Here is a 24,441-nt window from a genome sequence, read left to right on the forward strand (position 1 = left end):
TCAGGGTTTCTGCATTCGAACATGGAAACGCCCAAATCCTAAACCTGCTGGGACATACAGTGCGTGGATAAATGAGGGCAGCTTCACAGAGGACTATCAGCATTTACCACTGAGTTTTGGAACTGTATTTCTGTTGAATAGAAAACCACCTAATTCCTGAGCTGATCCAGCCAATTTATTTAAGATCACTGCAATGATCTACCTTTGAATCCAGTAGAGGCCATTCACTGAATATTTTTGGGAAGGTTTTAAATAGGTTATTGAAAACAGAAAGTATCAAAGAACATTGTATTGAGCAGGAGGATCAGACAACATTTTCTTTTCAACTGTTTAAATTTTTAATCTTTTTAAATTTGGAATATTAGTAATATCTACCACACATATTTGTTTCATACAGGTCCTGTCACCTCTATTAAAGGAAGTTTACAACCTTTCAATCATGCTTCTCCTACGTTACCTTCTCCGTCTCTGCACTCTTTGGTTGTCGGATTCTGTAAGTGGCAACAGATGTGACCAGAGATCATATTCCAAACAATTGTTTCCCCATCATAGCTGGAGGTGGCAAGAAGTGTTGGAGGGCATTGGGCTATGCACAGAATATCATCCTTGTGTCCCCATTCCTAGAAAGAGACGCAACAAGATACTGTGATTACTTATGATCTATATTCATATAAATGTATCCTCTTACTTTCATAAAATCTGTTTTAGAAACATTCTTATCAGTTTACCAGAATAGAATGGTATCTTAGCTGCTCAGGAATCTGAAGGGGTAGAATTCAGGTTTTCAATAAGATCAGGTCACAGCACATAACCAAATTTATAGCAGAGACTTTTGAATCTTGGCTGAAGTTGTTCAACAGACTGACAGTGATTTTGAGAATCATGTCTTGAACTTGATCTGAGTACTTGCTTCTTTATCCTCTGCACAAATGACCACAAATGAGTAAATTACCCAAGACCAGTACGCAGTACAGGTTCTTCCCATGTTGTGCCTGGGTTCCATTACTGTGAACTGTTCATAACTGACAACCCAGAGGAAGGTGCCTGCAGACCCATAGTCCAGGAAAATCCATTCTGCTGGACTTTCAAATACTCCTTCCTATGTACGGGCTGTACATGAATAGGGCATTAGTAAGCTAGGAAGGACCAATAAATGTGAATTGTATACATTTCATTACTATCTGATTTACTTGATATTTTTATTTTGCACCAGTCAATTATAAGAAACTAGGCAAACACGAGGAAATCTGCAGATGCTGGAAATTCAAGCAACACACAAAAAATGCTGGCGAACGCAGCAGATCAGGCAGCATCTATAGGAAGAGGTACAGTCGACGGTTCGGGCCGAGACCCTTTGTCAGGACTAACTCCCGACGAAGAGTCTCGGCCCGAAACGTCAACTCTACCTCTTCCTATAGATGCTGCCTGGCCTGCTGCATTCACCAGCATTTTTTGTGTGTGTTATAAGAAACTAGGTTTTTGGATTTTGTTTTTAAGCTTAGATTAGTTTTGTCACATGTACATTGAAACATAAAGTGAAGCGCGTTATGTTACATCAAATTAGCAAGGATTGTGCTGGGCAGTCTGCAAGTGTCGCCATGCTTCTGGTGCCAACATAGCATGCCCACAACTCAGTAATCATAATTATACCTCCTTGGAATGTGGGAGGAAGTTGGAGCACCCGGAGGAAACCCACGTTGTCACCAGGAGAACGTACAAACTCTTTACAGTGGCAGAATTGAATGCTGATCTTACAGCTAGTGCTGTAATAGTGTTAGGCTAACTGCAAACTGAAATTGGAATTGGATTATCGTCACGTGCAGTGAAAAGCTTCATAATGCAAAATAAAGTGTAGCAGCTGCAGATAAAGTGCAGCACAGGTAAATAATCACGTCAAAGTCTCATAACGATATAGATGAGATCAAGAGCCCATCTTATTGTACTAGGAAACCACTCATGTCATTAGCAAGTAAATGCATGCATTTCCTTAGGATATACAGTATTCTTAGGTACAGAACACTATGAGAGGTTGCAAGTAAAGGTTGCACAAAGACTAGTGAACAAATCCATTTGAAGACAGCAGAAAAATCCTGAATTAAAATACTACAATACATAGACACTACAGGCATGTTGCAAAGCAAAGGAAGCACCAAGTAGTGTTCCTTACCAGATCATCTTGCCAGTATGGCTGAGGAGGCTGAACGTGATGAAGATCATCAAATGAATCCTGGACCATATGAGAAAGAGAATAGCCATTTACCCAGTTTTAAAAGTACATTTACATAACCGAAATTAACAAAAGTTGGGTGTACTAACATTCAGTGTGTAAAGAGAAGATAGAAAAGAGTACGCTGTGACTACTGAACTCAGTGTCTCAAAACTACCAGGTTAAATTTCCAATCGCCACTGAGTTTATGGGTCTCAACAGGTCCTAGTGAAGGCATGGTGTGGCCTGTGACATAGAGACGAGCCATTGTGCTCAACTGCTCAATGCTGGCGGTTAAACTCTACTCAAACTCCTAAAGCCATACTATTTTCCTTCTCTTCATTTCATCCTCATTACTGTTAGCATTACCAATTGAGCTCAAATTTTGCAGTGGGGTTAAGAAAACAGGGAAATACTAATCAGCCAACACTTCCTGCTTCTATCCCATGAACTCAGCTGGAACTGTGTATCATGGACACATGTTTAACACCAAGTTAAGCCTTACACCCTGAACTTATGGTTAAGCCCTGTCACCTTACAGATTCAAAGCATAATAATGGTGCAGGTTTAAGAATGAAGAGACACTATTACCTGGAGTGCTCACATCCAACCTCATCAAAGTACCTGTACACTAAGGATATAGCTGAGGGGAGTTGAACTATGGCCTGGGAGGATGAGTAGTCTGCAGAAGTTGTGAAAGAAAAGGATGATCGGTATATGGAACTTAAGGCACCTTTCTAGGCCATCTGAGATCTATGAAGAATTGGGGACAGTAAACTTCTGACAAAAGAACTTGGAGCTAATTGTTGAGATGACTCAATTAAACTGAACTACCAAAGAACATTGGACCAGACACATAACATTTACCTTCTTATTTTGGCAATATATCAAGATTGGATGGGAGAACTCAAATAAAATTGGTGCTATTGCATCTGGGACACAAAATATTCAGAAAGCTCATGTGACTGGTGTTGAATGCACATTGTCCGTAGTTCATTACTTATGCATTTTTGGCATCTGGTAGTCATTGTCAATATCAGCTTTCATTGCTCATCTCCAACTGCCCATGAGAAGGGGATGAACAGCTTTCTGGAACTTGCTACTGAAGGAGATCGCAGAGGGCTGTTAGGTAGTGTTACAGGATAGTGAAGCAACAGTGATCTACCTCCGTGTCAAAATGTTCTCCAGCTTGCAGAGGAACATACAAGTGATAGTAATTGTTGTAGATGCTGCCCCTATTCTTCATGCTGGTAGGTTTGGGAGGTGCTGTCAGAATAGCCTAGGCAAGTAACTGCAGTGCATGTTGCAAAATAGCCCATCCTCCCTACTCCCCCAACTCTTTTATGATTAATGCTGTACTTTAAATTATAAAAGTAAATACCCATTTCATTGGTGGAGTAAATGGTTCTATTGTCATGGCTTCCCTTGTCTAACATTCCACTTCTGTGTTAAATTTTACTTGGATTCAGTCCAGGCAACAATCCCCACCTATACTATCAATGCTGTAAATTCAAAACTCACTTTCAACTACAACTTCTTTAGTGCAATACACACAAACTCAGTGCTCACTGATTGTGAATTGTTTCCTCTAATATTGCGTTGACTTACCACTTAGTTTTTAAACTTGCACACTACTCTACTAGGGCTGTTTATCTCACAAACAGATGTACTTAGTTGGTATCTACCAGTGCAGGCACAGCAGGACTTGGCAACACGAGGAGTCGGCTTGTTTCAGGTATGAGGGCTTTAATTTCACCTTCTGACTGTGAGCCACAACTGCAGCTGGAGTTGGACCAGGTGAAAGTCTTTTATATATCTGGCAGCTATTTTTACTAACACAACAATGCCCAGTAGCTTTGAATGAACCTGGCTATTGCACAGCTCATGAACAAATTTATTTCACAATGTTCCATCTAAAAATTCACCAATTTTTTAATGCTTTGACAACTCTTTAATTGCCCCCATGTAGTAACTGACAGTTTCATCCAAAAATTTCCTGCTCTAAAGTTAACAAATGACACTTTCAGATACTGAGAATCATAATACATCTTCAACTTCTCCAGTGAGAAGGACATCTCAAGCCTTTTGAAGGGCACTGAGATTTGGGAGTACAAGTCTTAGAGGCCAGAATAATATATTTTCTTTCTTAAGTGTTTTATTTCATCCCTGAACATTTTCTACTGTTTCTTTATTGTTTCTGTAATTTTTGTTTTGTTTTGTTTTGTGGAACATCTCCCGTGTGCACTGTATGCCACAAATGACTCTGAAGCCTTGTTAAAAGAACCAAGCTTCCAAAACAGGTATTTGGCATCATTTTGTTCTAGTTCCCTGTTAAGATGAACTCAAATGCAGGTTTATATCCAGAGAATCATTTTGCTTCAAAAGGCCTTACATATTCAACATACATGCAGCTTCAACATTGTTTTCACATGGTGCCAAGAGGCTGCCTGCAAGTCTCTGTCTCTCTCACTCTAACAGTCCACAGTGTCATTACTGATCGTCCCTGTGCCAATAAAGCACAAAGATCAATGCAGAAGAACTCAATCATCTAAGTGATTATCCCCGTTCTCAGTATGCTCTGTATTAAAGGCTGTGCTCCAGTCTTTGATTTACCTTGATGTTCTAGATTGCTCAGTATGGCACTGATCAATAAAGTTTTATTTCATAAACCAGGCTGCTCTGCTCATAGCTATGTTGTTAGGCATGGACTCATCACAAGGTCTGGCTACGGGTGGTGGGTACATACTGGTGGTTGTAATGCACATAATTATGATGTCATATTATACACCTTATCCTCGTTATATGCATCTTCAGACAATGCGGATTCAGTTAGGCGAGGAACCTATTTTACCAACTTCTCATTATATGCATCCAAAACTCACAGTTATGCAAGAAGAATTGCTTTCCCGCCAATACAAGTCACGTGCGCATGCCTCAGTCACACTCCCGCCAGTCGTGCATTGGTTTTGGCAACGTGCGGATGTGCGATCTTCCGCTCTTAAACTGTTGCTCTTTTTACCTACGGTGCAATGATCTTGTGCTTGAAATACTTAACTATGCCTCCTAAGTGTCCGATGTCAAGTCCTGGGCCATCAGCCCAGCGGCAGAGAACCGCTTTAACACTTGGAAAAAAAAGTTGGAAATTATAAACAGAACGGCATCAGGTGAAGGTACCACAGCTCTGGGACTACTTCAGCCTGGGTGAGTCCACGATCAGAAATGTAAAGAAAAATGCTGAGAAAATAAAATGTGCAGTGATTGATTCATCACAAGTGTCTTCAAAGACTGTTACCAAAGTGCGAAATCCGATTATGACAAAAATGGGGGAAAATGTTGAGTTTGTACATTGAGCATGAAACAAAGAGAAATACAACACTTTGTTCCGATCATCTTCGTGTGAAAGTTTTGGAAATTTATGATCGCCTTTGTTCAGGGGCTAGTGAGGCAGTGTCAATTGATATTGTTAGCTTTAACGCAAGTAGGGGATGGCTTTCTAAGTTTATTAATCATCACAGGCTTCACAACTTGGCTGCGCGTGGTGAGCAATCTAGTGCTGACCACAAAGCTGCTGAACGCTACCCTTTGCAGTTGCGGGATATGATAGCTGAGTTCGGCATCACAGCAAAGCAGGTGTTTAATGCAGATGAGACCGGGCTTTCTTGGAAGCGTATGCCGAAATGCACTTACATAAGTAAGGATGAAAAAACTGCATCAGGTTTCAAGGCAGCAATGGATAGATTGACTTTGCTTATGTGTTGCAATGCCGAGGGAGACTGTAAGATGAAGCCTCTCTTAGTTTACCATTCACTAAACCCCCGTGCTCTTAAGGGTTTGAGTAAGATTATGCTTCCTGTCCACTGGGCAGCTAACAAGAAAGCATGGGCCACTGGTCAAATCTTTGAAGATTGGTTTGCTAATCATTTTGCTGTTGAGGCTAAATGCTACTGCCAGGAACAGAATCTTGCCTTTAAAGTTAACAATGATGAAGAAGAAAGTGTCGAGTTGCAGGTGAAGGATTTTACAGTGAAGCAACCAGCAGAAATTTTTTAACTCTGCGGAACACTTGGCACAAATGGCGATGGACATGGACCCAAGTTTAGAACGGAGTCAGCATTTCAGTCATTCCCTGCGGTCAGGCTTTCTTCCCTACAAGCAAATTTATGCTGAAATACAAAAAGCTGCCAAGCAAACAACCCTCACAACTTTCTTCAAACCGGTGTCATCTCCTGCTGCCGGCAGTACTGAGAGTTCTGTGAGTCTTCCTTCACCCCTTGCTGTCCTTGATGATCCTGACGACACACAACCATCCACCTCATCCATGTAAAGCTGTCCGACACCACAACAACCACTCATCTCCCGGAGCAAACACACCTGCCACTGTTGGTGAGTACTGTACTGTACACCCTATTATGTTAACTTTCTATGATTTATTATGTTGAATATTACCTTAAATTGATGAAATATAATACGAATGTTGCTTTGTGGTACTGTTTCTGTGTCGTATTGGTATGAAAATGTGAATAAATTACAGATAAAACATATTTAGGAAGCCTCCAGAATGCATTCCTATTTTCTCCATTAAAATAATTATTCACATTATGCGTTTTCACATTATGTGTCAACTTCGAGGAACATATCCCCCGCATAAAACGAGGATAGGGTGTATAATGAATTCGCCTACAGCTATTGACCTATACACGATGCTGTTCTTCCTTTTTGGAAAGTAGATTAGCTGCTTCCATATCCAGGTATTCACAATCAGAGATTCAGTGTGTCAATGAATTCATTTATATGCTGTAATTGTTTCAGAAACTCAGGAGCTTCTGTGACTTCTGGATTCTGAAGGTGGAGTCATGTAGCCATGGAACACCAAAATATCCATTTGGATAACACAACACATAGTGACATCATTACTTTACATCACAAACTTTCTTAAAGCAACATACTTACACAGTATATATTTATTCTTCTATCCCATCCAACAGCAAGCACATAACTAAAAAGAAATTCAAGATATACGTGATTGAGAGCACACAATACAACTTGAAAGTACAAAGCTGATTCCAGTTCACTGATCAAAAATATACCTGGATGGGTTGATTAGATAGTGAACTCTCAGATTGTTGCTTGGTTGTCATTAAAGTAATTGAGTTAATGAGCTAACGATAGAAAATTTAAAAAAAAAACGGGGAGCCTAAAACATTGAGAGGATATAGTGGTCATTAAGATAGAGAAAGTTCATGCAATAGGTACTAGATATTTTTAAAATCTGAAACAATTTGACAGAATGAAAAGGCAAAATAGTTTTCTCTGTCCAGAAAGCCAATGTTGAGTGTAGTAAATTTAAAAGAAATGAGCACAAATGTTATAGGGACTTTCTTAGAGAGTGCTGAGAACTTTGCTACATAGAATCAAGCTCTCTGGCACGTGTCATAAAATTTGTTGTTTTGCAGCAACAGTACAAAGCAAGACATAAAAAATTAATATAAGTTACATCAATAAATAAATAGCACAAATGACAAATAACGAGGTATCACAGAAAGACACTGAACTGGCACAAAAGTCAGCAATGGGATTAGGCACCAAGGACTTAACAGTTAGATGCTCATACAGGTGTTTCCATAGTCTCAGACTTGACACTAGGATGGCACATCTCTATGATGCAACTCTTGATACAAAGATCATAGGTACCAAAGAAAAGCTGCAGAACACAGAAGACGTCCCCACAAGGCTGTAAGCAATATACAGCAATAGAGTAGAGAGTGACCAACTAAAAAAAAGTCAAGAATACATGTCATTTTCAGAGTAGCAATCAATAACTAGATGGAAAGGGTAAAAAAAAAAAAATGGCCTTGGTGAAAAGGGTAAAAAAAGAATTGGCAGTGGAGTGTAATGGGGGAAATATGAAGTTATTCACTTTGCAAGGAAGAGTGAACAGCCAAACACTGTGATTTGAAAATTACAATGTGATCTGGGGTCCTCACTCAGGAAATACAATAAGTTAGCATATATGCAGATACAAATAATTAAGGCAGCAAATGAAATGTTGATCTTAATTATAAGGGTTATGGAGTATAAAAACAGGGAATTTTTGTTGCAACTTTACAGATACCGGTGGGAACACTGCAAATAGTTTTGGTCTTCACACTTAAAAGCAGTGCAGAGAATGTAGGAGACAGTGCAGAGAACGCCTGGGATGAACATATTCAAACATAAAATAAGTTTGAGAAACTGAACTTATATCCAGTAGAGTTTAAAAGACCGAGAAATGACCTTATTGATACACACAAAATTCTAAGGGGGTTTGACTGGGTGGATGTGGAGGATGTGTTTCCCCTGGAGGGGTATCTGTAATTAGGAGCATATTTTCAGGATAATGGATGCCCATTTAAGACATAAGGAAGAACTTTTTTCAGCAAAAGGTCATGATTTTTTCTGACCCACAGAGCAATGGAGGCACAGATTGACAGACAACAGATTGAATCAGCCAGAATTTTACTTAATCGCAGAATGGATTATTCCAGTTGTTTCAATTCTTGGGTAGTTTTAGACTGGTTCTCAGAGAGGAATACCAGTTAAAAAGGGTGTAGAATTAGTGGTATAGATTAACTATGAATATGGCACACTTCCCTTTGCCTGGCAATGATGGATCAGGAACTTAGTTGTTCCAGGTTTTCTGAGGACGATGGCAATTGCACTTAATTTGGCCAATCTACAGGGGTCTTTCGACCTGTTCCTATGGTGTGGAATAAATCAGGAAGTGATGGTTTACCGTTATCACAACAAATTTGACTCAATATCATCTGTAGAGTCTCTAGGAACTATGGGGCAGACTCTTAGGGATAGGATTTATTCATAGCTGGACAAGCTGGATCTATTAGGGATAGTCAGCATGACTGTGTGTTTTACAACTTTGATTAATTTTTCTGAGGAGGTGACACAGATGATCGATGAGGGTAGAGCAGTGGATACGTTCAAATGGTTTACTAAACTCCATGCCGATAAGGTTCTTCATGGTAGGCTGATCTGAAGTTTAAGGCACGTGGGATTCGTGGTGACTTTGTAGATTGGATACAAAATTGGCCAAAGGTGACAATTGGTAGTGGTGGGGAGTGTAATTCTGACTGGAGGTCTGTGACCAATGGTGTTCCACAGGAAACAGGACTGGGACCTCTTTTCTTTGAGGTATACATTAATGATTTGAACTATGATGTAGGAGAAGGGGCGATGAATAAGTTTGCATACATTACAAAATTCGGCTGAGTTGTGGATAGTGAGAGAAAGGTTGTCAAAGGATACAACAGGACATTGACCAGTAGGAAATATGGGCAAATCAATGGCAGATGGAGTTTAATTCAGACAGATGTGAGGTGTTGCACCATGCAATGGTAATTTTAGAAGGGAAGCATAGAGTAAATGGCATGATGCTTTGGAGCATTGATGAGCAGAGGGATCTTGCAGTGCTCTGGGGGTTGGGGGAGATACATACAGAAATGCCAATCTTGATAAACATCATGGAATACATGGTTTTCTAGCCAGCATTGAAATAGGTTGTGTAGCCTCATAAACACAATTCTGCAGATATTGGAAATCCAAAGTAACACATGCAAAATGATGGAGAAACTCAGCTGGTTCTACATATTCCTCTCCATAAGATGCTGCCTAACCTGTTGAATTCCTCTAGCGTTTTGTGTGTTCTACGGCCTAATACCTATCTTAATGGCAATAATTATTGCTTTAGTATTACCTTCGAGATGACAAATGTTCTTATTGTATCAAATTGCTTTGGTGTTAGGTTGAATAACTGACACCATGTAAGATCAACTCTTATAGCAGCTTGCTTCCCATCACTCCCCATCGAGTCAAAAGAGGGAAAATATTTAAATAATCCAGTGACAAATTTAAAATGAAGTTGGAGAGACAGTGATACCAAAGAGACAAGTACATTTAGAGATGGGTGGAAAGAAATTCAGGTGATGGAAACTAAAGGCAATGTTAAATACTTCGTGCTTACTTATTCTTGTGCATCTCCACATAGGTACAGTCACAGATTTCATCACATCTGCCCTCTGCAACAAGAATAATTCAGAATGGATTACCTTCGTCAAAAAAGTGATATACTTTTTCTCCAAGTGAATATCACTTTAAGATGTTGAGTGCACTTGCAATTTTTTCTTCAAAATTAGACTAATTATTAGTAAAATATACTTTATTTTTATTCCAATTGTGTGCAATTTTTCTAATAATCCATATTAGCTTCTTAAATCTATAAGCCTAAAAATAAATTGGTCAACATCTTAAAGAAAATGAAGATTGGTCCTTAGGTAAAAGGCAATTAGACACTGATATTAATTCTCACTAGAAGTTTATAAACTCTATTTAAAGATATGAACAAAGTCCGAGAATCAAGGATAAATTTTGCTTCAACATGAAGAAACTCCACACAGTGGCATAGAAACCCCACCACCAAATCAAGAATTTGCTGTGGTGTGTTGGGGGTACATTCAACAAAAAACATCCTACAATTATAAATAATAATAATTATACGATTAATACAATAAAACATTATAAAGAATAAAGGATTTTATAAAGTTAGAAGCATGGATATGGAATAAACTGTGCGTATATTCATAAATACCAGCCTGTATTTACAATGTAAAGAGCATTACAAAAAATGACAAAGTGATTTCAGTGCAGTGACTGAGGTAAGAGCTGGGGGTGGGGGGGTGGCGGCTAACTAGAAAGGTTGATCAGGTGAAATGCCTGGGGGATTAACTGCCGTAAAATTTATACTTGTGTCAAATTGACACCATAGGTACGGATTAGTCGCATACCCTACGCTGTACTTTACCCTGTAGTCTGACGCGCACCTCCCCAAAAATATAAATACGCGTCACGGCAACGCAGACCGCAACAACTGTGATTAGTCCGCTTGGTAGCATCGCATTTCCTCCTACGCTGCAATAGCTTGCCATTGGGTGACTGAAGGGCAGGGAAGGAACTCTGGCTGCAATACTTTCCATAAAGCTTTACAGACCTCCGAAATTATGGGTGACCCTGTGCTTGATGCCAGTTTGTAGCTGGCTGCTACAGCCCGTTGACTTCCACCTGAAGCTAAAACTCGAATGGTGATTGCCAGTCTCTGAGTATACTGTGCTTACACTGATGTGAAATAAATGGTTGGAGACGATGAACCAAATCGTGAAATCTACCTGCCGACATCCAAAAATATTTGAAATGCATTTCCTCATCCGTGTCTCTCAGTGGCCGGACAAGCACAGAAAATTCACCCTCCTTCAGTTTCAGTTGCCATTGTTTGAACTTTGAGTTTCTTCGTGTTGAGTTTCAACATGAAGAAACTCCACACAGTGGCATAGAAACCCCACCACCAACAAACGTTTTGGCGGTGAATTGCAGAGTGACGCAGACACAACTACGCACAAGTATAAATGCTCACAACAGCGTAGCCCACTTGCGTAGGCTACAGCGTAAGCCAGTACGCACAAGTATAAATCGGCCTTAAGGTGGCATGAAGTTTTTGTTTTAACAGCCCTATAACACTTCCGAGGAAGGAGCACATTACTTGCTAATGTAAGTACACTTTCACCCTTCGGCTAATGAGAACAAACTTATGGAGGCTATTTCCTTTAATAAATGTGAGTACAAGCACAAGGAAAAGCTGAAAGGGAATGCATGCAGATTAAAAAAAGATTGATACACAATACAACGTTATATAGAGAAACTTTAAAAACTTCAAAGCATAGTTATTTCATTCATTGTTGGTAAAGTGGCAAAGTGAACACACTGTGAGCTCTGTTAAGGAGAAATACAACAACTACCATAACTCAAATCAAGGACAGATGAAGGCGACACAAACTCAAAATAAATCAGGCAACACACATAAAAGTTGCTGGTGAACGCAGCAGGCCAGGCAGCATCTCTAGGAAGAGGTGCAGTCCACGTTTCAGGCCGAGACCCTTTGTCAGGACTAACTGAAGGAAGAGTGAGTAAGGGGTTTGAAAGTTGGAGGGGGAGGGGGAGATCCAAAATGATAGGAGAAGACAGGAGGGGGAGGGATAGAGCCAAGAGCTGGACAGGTGATTGGCAAAAGGGGATACGAGAGGATCATGGGACAGGAGGTCCGGGAAGAAAGACGGGGGGGGGGACCCAGAGGATGGGCAAGAGGTATATTCAGAGGGACAGAGGGAGAAAAAGGAGAGTGAGAGAAAGAATATATTCAGAGGGACAGAGGGAGAAAAAGGAGAGTGTGGGTTCCCCCCCCCCACTCCTTGTCTTTCTTCCCGGATCTCCTGCCCCATGATCCTCTCGTATCCCCTTTTGCCTATCACCTGTCCAGCTCTTGGCTCTATCCTTCCCCCTCCTGTCTTCTCCTATCATTTTGGATCTCCCCCTCCCCCTCCAACTTTCAAATCCCTTCCTCACTCTTCCTTCAGTTAGTCTTGACGAAGGGACTCGGCCTGAAACGTCGACTGCACCTCTTCCTAGAGATGCTGCCTGGCCTGTTGCGTTCACCAGCAACTTTTATGTGTGTTGCTTGAATTTCCAGCATCTGCAGAATTCCTGTTGTTTGCGTTTCAAATAAATCAGTGTAGTTTTAGTTCCCCATATAAAGAATTTTAGAAACAGCTGTGCTATATATGCTTATTGTCAATTTCTTGCATGAGAATTCAAAATACAAGTAACATCGAGTCATATTTTGTTTTTAAACAAATTTTGATTTCTCTTTTAATTACATCAGTGTCTATGTATAATATTTAGCACTGAATAATTTTAAAAAGTGCATGATTTCTGCCTATGGGAATTCTTTTATATGTTTGAATGTGAAGTCAGATTGACGCCATCACAGCTAGGTAATATCGAGGACTTCTGAGTCATATATTGATTCATATTATTGAATCAATAATACATTGATTCTATTGTATTTATTGTTCCCTAGTGAATGCATACAAAAAAATGAATCTTAGTGTAGTATATGGTGACGTATACAAACTTCGATAACAAATTTACTTTGAACTTTGAATTGACTTCTGATGTCAAAAAAAAAAAAGTACTCACTCAAAGGCCCATCTCTGTAAGAAAGTTTCCCCCTGGTCAACCGGAAGCAAAGTTACTTCAGCATTGACCCCATATTCCAGATGTCTTCCTGCTTAAAATGCAGCAATATGCAAGCTACATTTTGCACAGTATGTTTCTTGGAAGGAACACACTGTGCAAAATATAAATTAAAAACAAGATGCTGCGTTGGGAAAGGAAGAAAATAATATGACAATTGGAAAAGAGCAAATGCAATTATAAAAAGGCCTTACAGGAAAAGAGGCAGCTGTGAATTGGAAGGGGCTGTAAACCAAAACTCCAGTGAGATGAACTTCGACAATGAAACCTTACCAGAAGACGAATGTTCACTGCCAGTGATATGTAATTACCTCCATGGCTTTCGATATGCTAGTTGTATATTTTCTGCCTACACTGCTGCTGCACACAAAAACCCATTCCATTATATATAGGCCTGTTTACTGACTGAAGACAACATAACTTAGAGTTGTGGATATACTTAACATATATATGGAGAGAAAACTTATGTTAAGTACAGACTAGATGGGCTGAAGGACCTGCTTTGGAGCTGTAATGCTCTGTTACTATGATTAATTGGCATGGTACCCAAGCCTAAGCCACAAGTCCCATCTGTAGAGCAGATTACCAAGGATAGCATTGAATAAAGTAGTATTTGACATAGAAGTTCCAGATTCCTGACATTTTACATTAGTTACATTGAATATTGTTGCTGCAGTCAGAAGGATTCCAGTCTAACATCACACTGCCAGAGAATGCATCCATGTTTCTTGGTAGTGTGGAGGAATTTGTTTTAACCAACAGAATTTAAGAGGGTTTAAACTAGTTTGGGAGGGGTGGGTAGGACTGAGCTGGAGCAAGTTCATGTGATAATGCAATAGGCAGCGAGAACAACTTTAGTAACCAGGACAGCCAAGGGAACATTTAAGGGAGGGAAAAGAATTCTCAGTTCAGCTGCATTTATTTCAGTCCATGGCGCTTAACAGGTAAGGTGGAGAAAATGAAGCATGGATTCCTTCTGGAGACTGGGATGTTAAAGTCATAATGGAAACATAGCTTAGAGAAGGGCAGAACTGGTGGCTCTATATTCCAGGATACAGATGCTACAGACATGAGAGAGATACAGGTATGTGAGGAGGGCGTGTAGCCTCTTTGCCAAGGGAGGACGTATTAGTTGTGGCTTAGGACAACATTCTTGGAGGTTCTGCAAGTGAGGCCCTACAAGTAGAACTCAGAAACAAGAATGGGAGAGTCACTCTAGTGGGCTTTATTATAGATAGACCTCACCCCAGTAGTTAGTGGGAACTTGAGGATCAAGCCTGCATAGTTGTAAAGATAACAGACAGATTTTAATTTCCCCAGAGTCGGCTGGGCTACCCAGACTACTAAAGACCTGGACAAGGTGGAACTTGTGAAATCTGTCCAGAAAAGTTTCCAGACATAATACATAGAGGGCCCCTTTTAGAAGGCTGTAATACTAGACCTCCTTTTAGGGGAACAAAGCAGGGCAAGTATCTGAAGTAGAAGTCAGGGAGTAGTTTAGCTCTAGTGACCATAATTATATTACTTTTAATACATAGTGATGGAAAAATGATAGGACAGATCCACACATTAGGATACTAAATTGGAGGAGAGCTAATTTTGTGGAGATTAGGCAGAATCTAGTAGAGGTGGATTAGATGAGTCTGATCGAAGGGAATGAATGGCAAATGGAAGGCTTTGAAGAGTGTGACATCAAGCTCCAGGGCAGGATGAGCTTGCTAAGGTTAAGGGAGAACTGGGCAGATTTAAGGGACCCTGGCTAATGAGAGTTCCCAGCTCTGATCCTCGGGTCCTGGCCTGGTGCCTTTGTAGGAAGTTAGAGAAGAAGTTGTGGAAGCTCTCAAGGAGATTTTTGCCGGATGTCTGGCCACAGGTGAACTTCTGAAGGACTGGAGAGTGACCTATGTTTAAAAAAGTGTAGCAATAACAGGACAAATAGGTAAGATGGGTAGTAATATGCTTTTTATTGCTGGATTGGGAGTTGAAAACTAGGTATAGGTTTAGGATGAAAGGGGAAAGATTTAAAAGGGATCTGATGGACAACTTTTTCATGCAGAGAGGGGTGAGTACATGAAATGAGTTGCCAAATGAAGTGACCAAGGCAGGCACAGTAACATAATTTAAAAATCACTTGGATGGGTACATAGAAGAATGGGGCTTGGAGGAATATGGGCCCAGACAAGCTGGTTGGGCACCATGTTCAGCATGAATTGGTTAGGCCAAAGGCCTGTATCCATGCTGTATCACTCTGTGACTCTATTTGACTTTTGACATAAATATATCAAGTTTTGAAACCAAAAATATTACCATAATTTACCTTTCTTCAGTATTTTTAAGCAGTGGCCATTATTATGATTCCAGATCTTTACACATCCATCTCTTCCGCCTGTAATCAATCTACAGAATAAAAATGTTACTTTTGCGCTTCCATGTCATACTGAACTGAAAGAATCAACAAGAGACACATCTCCACAAACTGCTAAACCCTCACCTCCTTCCACTGTCATCAAAAGCCATGCAGCAAATGGCAGAATCACCATGAGCTCCACTGAATTCAAACACAAGCTTTCCCGTGTCAAGGTCCCAGACTTTGATCACCTGGAAGAAAACACTAATTGTTTACTGTCTTTTCTCTGAGGATTTTAATGATCTTGATTGTATAAATCAGGTTTTTATTCTACTTATTGTATATTTAATTAAACTAATAAATCCTCTGTGGCACTGCTCAGAATAAGGTACAGGAGACATTATTTTGTTAAGTCTTTGTGTCTTAATGCATGTAGGGAACACTGATTTATAGTGAATGAACAAATCAAATTGAATTAAGATTATATCTACCTTTGGGTTTCAGATCCATAACTTTACTTTTCTATAGCACTCTTTCCTTTATTTATGTGCTCATTCCTCAGCCTAACTTATCCCTTGCCATTAAAAAGACGAGAACACACCAAAACTCTGGATTAAAGATCCATCTTTGTAAAATTAAATTTAAAAAATTCTAACACATGGGTGTATGTTTTAACTCTGGGTTTGTCCTTTGTTAGTTGTGCAGATGTATTTGTTAGAAATTGGATAGGGATGTCAGCGTTGACATTAGAGTTTGCCAGTTGAATGTAAAGGATTCTTTTCGTGGGCATCACTTAAGAGAAAACATGTTGTCCACGAGAACAGATGAGATTGGGAATTGGCACAATTAGAACACATATATTAGAATTTTCAGGTGTTGGATGAGGATGTAGAATTGTTATTTTTCTTGTAGTTTGACTTTCCTAGGCTTGCTTATAACTTTTATCTGATTACCTATATATGCACAATTATTTGGTAAATTTTCAACAGCATCCAAGACGAAGCACTCAATGAAGCTCCCTGAACTTTTATTTCACTACCATCAATACACTGTGACTGCCACGTACCAGCTGCAAAATACACTTCAATTGCTTACCCCAATTATTCTAACAGTCTCTCCCAAATCTACGGCCCCTACCACAAACGACCATGGGAACAGAACCATCCATTTTTGCTTTTATTTACATAAGAGCATGTAAGAGATATAAATACATTTATATCTCACACACAAAACCATTTTTTACAAAATGATTTTGGTACTGTGCAAAAGTCTTAGGCACGTATACATATAGTGAGGGTGTCTAAGACTTTTGAACAGTACTGTAGTAATTTTATACATTGCACTGTACTGCTACCAGAAAAAAAAACAAGTTCATATGATTCTGATATGGGTCTTTATTGTGGACTGAGCGTGGGAAGGGGGCAGGGAGAGGAGAATCATCATGGGGGGGGTGCAAATGAAGAGGGAGGGAGCAGGAAGCCCCAGAGGGACATTCTGTAATGATCAATAAACAAATTGCTTGGTGTCTGAGGGGTGGGTATATTTGCAGTGTGCCACTCCCCACCCCTAGCATTCTTTCTCTGCCGTCTGTCTCATGGCACTCCACCCTCACAATTCCCAACTTCCAGATTTACAAGCTTGCTCTCTGCTCCATGTTGACAAATACAATTCTGTGCAAAAGTCTTAGGCACCCTAGCTAAATATGTACTTAAGACTTTTAAACTACTGTATATCAGTAAGTCTCACTTGTATAATCATTACCTTATACTTACCGATTCCTCTGAACAGCTAATAATCTGTCGAAACTCACTACAATATATGCAGCACAAAACTGGTTCTTTATGGGACTTAATATGGTGTGGCTGTGGCTGAGGTCTGTAAATATTAAAAAATAGAAATAGAACAAAAGTGAAATTAATGAGATTCTGTCCATTATATATCTTTAATATCAAAGATGCTCAAGATTCCTGGGACCTAAAAAGAAGAAAATCCATTCACACCCATGGAGGAGTCCAGATGCAGTGGAATATTGCACAAATCTTGGCAAATGATAAAGAAGAGTACATAAATATGGAAAAAATCCACAAAGGCTTTCAAGGTTGTATCCTTCAGCAATCATACCATTTGCTCTCAATTAGGAATCCTGATAAACACTTGCCACTCCTCATGAGAAGGCTAAACCCACAGGAAAAAAAGAACACCTAAAATTCCTTCTGATCCCTATCCTGCCGAGCATGAAACCACTTTTACAACTTAGAGTGTTCAACTCTGACCAATCGCATTCCTTGAGGAAGCACTGAGTGCACAGCAGCCAAGTGCTACAGGAAATACTGGGTCAACTTTGCAATGTCATTATATCCTCGAATCCTATTTCTAAGCAGATATTTTTTCACTACTCTCCTCAAGAGGGCTTTCTCAACAGGCACTATTGCACATTTCAAACATGATATAGGAAAACCATGCTTGATTTAATACAGTTAGCACATTTTCTGCCTTTCTAGTTATGGTTTATTGCTGTTGGATGAATTTAAAGTTGATGTATGAGTGGCAAAAAAATTTACATAAAAATTCGACAAGTGCAAAATGATGGGCACAGGCAAGTATGAAATTACATCATTCTATCAGTTTCCCACAGCATTTCCAGCAGGAAATTGATAGAAACCACAGGGAGGAGTGTATCCACACTTGGCTCTATACCCTCTCCAAACACTGAAACATTCAAAAGTCTTCAAGGACTTAATAATGCAAATGTAGCTTTGGTATTTCACCTAATGTTGGTGACTAGAATGAGAGAATACAATCTCAAGTAAAGAGTTAGCCATTCAGCAATGAGATGAGAAAGGACCCAGAGGCTAGTAAGTCTTTGAAATTATCTATGCAATATGGCTGTGAAAGCTCAGTAAATGGGTATTTTCAAAGATAATCAACAGATTTAAGGAAATTAAGTAGTATTGGATTTATATAGGAAAGTGGCATTAAAATACAAGATCAGCCATTTTTCCATCAAAAGACGGATGGCATGTGGGTCCGAATGACCTGCCCCCTTTCTAGTCTTTAAGCTCTTAAGGTAGGTGAAATCTGAAAGCCATTTCATGGTTTTGAAAAGAAAGACTTGCCTTTCACTTCCTTTCAGGGCATCTAAAAACACTTCAGTGATAATAAAATATTTTCATCATGGTTAAGTGAAAGTGGCTTGTGAGAAGCAAGCCCCCACTAAAATGGAGGTCAAGATGTGTAGGCTGATGATTCTGGCATCTGGTCAGTGAACAAGCTAAGTAAGTGGGAGAGGTTTTATTTTCAAAGATCAGATGTAAGAATTAGGTCAGCTGAAATCAGGTTTGTGAACAGCAGAGAATCGGGGGGGGGGATGGGATAGGAAGTGTTTCAGAGTTGATGAGGAGAATGATGATGTAGGGGTTAATGCCTTGCTTGGAAAGGGTGAGGATCATAATAATTTCCAATCTTTGCAAGTATTAAAAGTTAATTGCCCTGGGAATGCCCAGTGAGGGAGACTTTCAGGATAACATGGTCCATGTCCCTCACAGCATTCCAAATAGAGCAATCCATGGAAAGTGCCAGCACTTCTTGTACAAATGACATAGAAGCCATATCAAATGGGCGGGGATGAATCAGGCAAAACCAATTTTTAGAAGTATAGCAAAGCAATTCAGATACGAGGCTGCTTTGGCAAGTAAGGTGAAAATAAATCCAAAGGGTTTCTACAGTTATGTCAGTGGCAAAAGGATAGTGAGGGATAAAATTGGTCCCTTGGAGAATCAGATGGACGGCTATGTGTGGAGCCAAAAGAGATGGGAGAGATTTTGAACAATTTCTTTTCTTCGGTATTCACTAAGGAGAAGGATATTGATTTGTGTAAGATAAGGGAAACAAGTAGGGTAGCTATGGAAAGTATGACAATTAAAGAAGAGGAAGTACTGGCACTTTTAAGGAACATAAAAGTAGATAAGTCTCTGGGTCCGGACAAGATATTCTCTAGGACTTTGAGGGAAGTAAGTGCAGAAATAGCAGGGGCTCTGACAGAAATATTTCAAATCTCATTAGAAACGGGGAGGATTGGCGTATTGCTCATGTGGTTCCATTGTTTAAAAAGGGTTCTAAGAGCAAACCTAGCAATTATTGGCCTGTGAGTTTGACGTCAGTGGTGGGTTAATTGATGGAAAGTATTTTTAGAGATGGTATATATAATTTTCTGGAAAGACAGGGTCTAATTAGGAACAGTCAACATGGATTTGTGCGTGAAAGGTCACGTTTGACAAATCTTATTGAATGTTTTGAAGAGGTTACTAGGAAAGTTGATGAGGGTAAAGCAGTGGATGTTGCCTATATGGACTTTAGTAAGGCCTTTGACAAGGTTCCACATGGAAGGTTAGTTAGGAAGGTTCAATCGTTAGGCATTAATATGGAAGTAGTAAAATGGATTCAGCAGTGGCTAGATGGGAGATACCAGAGAGTCGTGGTGGATAACTGTGTGTCAGATTGGAGGACGGTGTGTAGCGGTGTGCCTCAGGGATCTGTACTGGGTCCAACGTTATTTGTAATATATATTAATGATCTGGATGATGAGGTGGTAAATTGGATTAGTAAGTATGCAGATGATAATAATGGTGCTCCCCAACAAATACCTCAGTCACCTGCCCTGTCTCATTCCCTAACAGGAGATCCAACACTGCCCCTTCTCTAGTTGGTACCTCTATGTATTGCTTCAAAAAACTATCCTGCACACATTTTACAAACTCCAAACCATTCAGCCCTTTTACAGAATGGGCTTCCCAGTCTATGTGTGGAAAATTAAAATCCCCCACAATCACAACCTTGTGCTTACTACAAATATCTGCTATCTCCTTACAAATTTGCTCTTCCAGTTCTCGGTCAGGTTGGTGGGACTAGGATAGGGTAAGAGTTCGGCACGGACTCGAAGGGCTGAGATGGCCTGTTTCTGTACTGTAATTGTTATATGGTTGTATAGCTCAGGCCATTCCAAGTGCTTTTAACAACTCCATACTTCTGCCACCAGCTTCTAACACCAAAATATTCATTTGTGAAAGAATTCATGGAAAAACAATCAAGTGGATATGATTAAATGCATTGTTATAACTATATGAAAATAAACAAAGAAATTGAAAAGCAATTATTTTTATTGTGAAAAGTTGTCATGACTTCAAAGATTATTTTGTAATAGTACTAAGAGGAGGCTCACTGTATCCTGAGGTGCAGAAGAGCAATGGCATCTGCAGCAATGCAAAGTGCTTTAATTGCTGACACGTAGAGGCATGTTGATATATTTCCAGTGACTCTACTGGCTTTCTGATTCGCTGTGTACAGACAACACTGATCTTCAGTATCCCAAATCTAGAAGGAAGAAAAGCTGAATATTTTACGAAGTCTGAGTGGAATCTACATATATTGTCCCATGCAGAAAAATTATATAAACAGTAAAAGAGCAACCATTCTTGAAGGTTTTTATCTGCTCCCAAAGGCTAAGATTCCAGGTAGATAAGCCTTTCTAACAATTGGACAGTTGATAAGTTTAGCATAACTGTACGATGACAAGTTTCAACCACATACTCCATCTCTGAAAAAAAATTGATTTGTATTAAAAGTTAAATAGGCTCAATGATTGATACCATAATGGTTTTATTAGTTTTGGCTCAGCGATTATTTTTTAACCTTGCATAGCATAAAACTCTAGAAATTATGTTGATTCAACTGAGTTATTCATATTTGGGCACATTCCATTTCTGAATTAAAACAACTAATAATTTGAGTCAATTTGTGCTGCAGGCTCAGCTCTACTAGTACTCAGCTGACATAATTTATGTAGGAGTCTAATAGCTGAATTCAAACCTGATCTTCACATTCACTAAGCTATTGTACCATTAACCTCCAACTGGTTTTGCACAAGTTTAATCTAAAAAAGGAATGCATGGATATAATCTACTCGTACATTATGGATACCAAAATAAGCAGCCCAAAAACTGCCCAGCCCTCCATTTTACATACCTTCACAGTGTTGTCGGTGGAGACGGAGAAGAGTTTATTGTCATCAGTGGAAATACAAAGAAAACAGATTGGAGCACAGTGGCCTCTCAGCAAACCAGTGGGTTTCCTAAAAACCAATACATACATAGAAAATAGGTACCAATCACAAAGTGTCATGAATGCAGTCCATGATTTCAATATTTGTATTTCCAACTTCAACTGTTCACCAATGCACCAGTTGGGTAATTGCCCCAGCCATTATATAGCAACGTGAGAAATACTTCTTTTTGCTACTATAAAGAAGATCATCTTAATATTCCAATTTGTCTCAATCTCCTCATTCAATTTAGCAATCTTCCCCACAATTCTATTGCTCTTTATTATGTTTTCTTGCTATGATAAACCAACTAGCAGATAAATAATTCAGCCACTGGGCCTTGATTTATTCATTGAAACATGGACTAAACTTTGATGGAAGGTGCTTGGAGCAATTAGTGTGAGAAAACAGAATACTAATACTAAATTTCATCTTCACCTTACCCAGGAATATAAGGGTTCCACATCCGCACAATCCTGTCCATTCCACCTGTCACAAGCAGGTTCTTATTCTTACGCAGATCAAATGTCTTCACGCCTTTATGAACAGGGAATACTGACTGATCACATGCCAGCCTCTTCTGAGGAACACAAGGACCGTGAGACTTTGTGGTCTTCCCCTCTTTCCAGCATTCCTTCATTTCCTTCATCTGTTTTTCCAGGTTTGTGGTACCAGTGGTACAGCCTTCAGGGAGTCAATCAACAAACGAGTTAAAGTAGTAATCTAAGCAAACAATCTGCAAAATATAGAAGACAGCATTTGCAATATATCTTGCAATCTACTCTAGTTTGCACTATTTTATTCAGAGATACAACACGGTAACAGGCTCTTCCAGCCCGATGAGCCTGCACCACCCAATTACGCCCACTGTTTGCGACCAGTAAACTACCAATCTGTACATCTTCGGAACATGGGGTGAAACCGGAGCATCTGGAGGAAATCCACGCAGTCATGGGGAGAAACTCCCTGCATTCAGCGGTAGAGTTGAATCAAGGCTGCTGGCACTGTAATGGCATTGTGCTAACTGCTACACTACCGATTTTCCCTATTGTAAGTAGCCAGGGTGGAAATGACGCGGTAACTCCACTAGAAATCCAGTCTGTCAGAGTGCCCTCCTTAGTGACCAAATGAAGCCACAATCACTTTCAATGTGTCGGAGCAGCCTTTGGTCCACTGAAGAAAAACACATTTTAAGATCAAGTCAGTAAAATATTTAATCTGATCTATATCTACAGCTTAAGGCTAATCTTCTCACTAACATCAGAACTGCAAATGTTCACATAACAGCAGGAAATTTCGCACACACATTATACTTGGTCTATTTTTACTCCCCATGGGAGAAATTCACTTTTAGAACAATCTAGCTTTTCAAAACATCACATCACTAGGTTTAGATGGGCAGAATTTGTTAGGTGCATCCTAGAGGGTTTCTTAAATCAAAATCCAGATAGCCCAACAAGAGGAAGGGCTGTACTAGACCTGGTGTTCAGTAATGAGCCTGGCCAAGTGACGAACCTTTCAGTGGGTGAGCAATTAAGGATCAGTGACCACAACTCCCTAAGTTTTAATATAACTATAGAGAAGGCTAAAAATGGACCTTGTGGAAGAGTATTAAATTGGAGCAGGGCATCAGGCAGGAACTAGGGAGAGTTAATTGGGAACAGCTGTTTTTGGGAAGGTCCACATTTGACATGTGGGGAGTGTTTAAAGACCGACTACATAGAGTACAGGACAGGTATTTTCCAGTCAGAAGGAAGGAAAAAGATGGAAAGATAAGAAAACTATGGATGTCAAGGGAGGAGATGAATTTAGTCAAGAAGAAAAAGGAAAAGTATGGAAAGCTTAGGAAGCTAGAATCAAACAAAGCTCTTGAGGATTATAAGGAGGCTACAAAGGAACTCAAGAAGGGAATTAGGAAAGCAAGAGGGGCCACAAAAAGCCCTTTACAAGTAGAAGGGCAAGGTACTCCATACAGACATCAGAAGCAAGAGGATACGTAGGAGAGGGTAGGACTACTCAACGATAAAGGGGGGATCATCTTCTTGGATGCAGAGGGTGCAGGTGAGGTCCTTAATGAGTATTTTACACCAGTATTCACCAAGGAAAGGGAATTGGAGGAGCGGAAGAACAGTGCCGAGAGTATCAACATGCTCGATCATTTCTAGGTAACGGGAGGTAGTGTGGCATATCTTAAAGAGCATTAAGGTGGATAAATCCTCAGGGCTAGATGGGATATACCCCAGGTTATTGAGAGAGGCAAGAAAGATTGTTGGTGCCTTAATCAATATCTTTAGGCACAGGCAAGGTCATGGAGGGCTGGTGAGTAGTTAATGTTGTTCCATTACTCAAGAAGGAAACCAGGGATTTTCCTGGAACCTATAGTCTCACATCAGTCATAGGGAAGTTACTGCAAAGAATTTTTAAGGCTAGGATTTTTGAGCATTTGGAAAGCCATGGCCTAGTTAGGGAAAGCCAGCGTAGCTTTGTGTGGGGCAAGTTGTGTCTTCCTAACTTGACTAAGTTTTTTTGACAAGGTGACGATCTTGGGTTCCAAGTTCATAGTTCCATGAAAGTGACTACACAGGTTGATAGGGTGGTTAAGGAGGCATATGAATTCCAAAGTCAGAAAGTTATGTTGCAGCTTTATAAAACTCCAGT

The 24,441-nt window shown here is 39.8% G+C and overlaps 1 protein-coding gene across 6 annotated transcripts in view; it reads right to left on the minus strand.

Annotated features, from left to right (window-relative positions):
* The window catches only part of wdr95 (WD40 repeat domain 95), a 136,070-nt gene that overhangs the window by 36,040 nt on the left and 75,589 nt on the right, over nt 1-24,441 (minus strand). For all 6 annotated transcript variants that reach the window (XM_072262947.1, XM_072262948.1, XM_072262945.1 and 3 more), the window contains 10 exons: nt 22,227-22,467; nt 21,708-21,813; nt 20,905-21,056; nt 17,459-17,561; nt 15,831-15,937; nt 15,657-15,736; nt 10,221-10,275; nt 7,157-7,202; nt 2,168-2,227; nt 458-620 (listed from right to left, as the gene is read on the minus strand). In XM_072262947.1, the coding sequence (XP_072119048.1) occupies nt 458-620; nt 2,168-2,227; nt 7,157-7,202; nt 10,221-10,275; nt 15,657-15,736; nt 15,831-15,937; nt 17,459-17,561; nt 20,905-21,056; nt 21,708-21,813; nt 22,227-22,467 (1,113 nt within the window). The remainder of the gene's footprint in view (nt 1-457; nt 621-2,167; nt 2,228-7,156; nt 7,203-10,220; nt 10,276-15,656; nt 15,737-15,830; nt 15,938-17,458; nt 17,562-20,904; nt 21,057-21,707; nt 21,814-22,226; nt 22,468-24,441) is intronic.

This window comes from Mobula birostris, chromosome 7 (assembly GCF_030028105.1).
Source record: "Mobula birostris isolate sMobBir1 chromosome 7, sMobBir1.hap1, whole genome shotgun sequence".
Lineage (NCBI taxonomy): Eukaryota > Metazoa > Chordata > Chondrichthyes > Myliobatiformes > Myliobatidae > Mobula > Mobula birostris.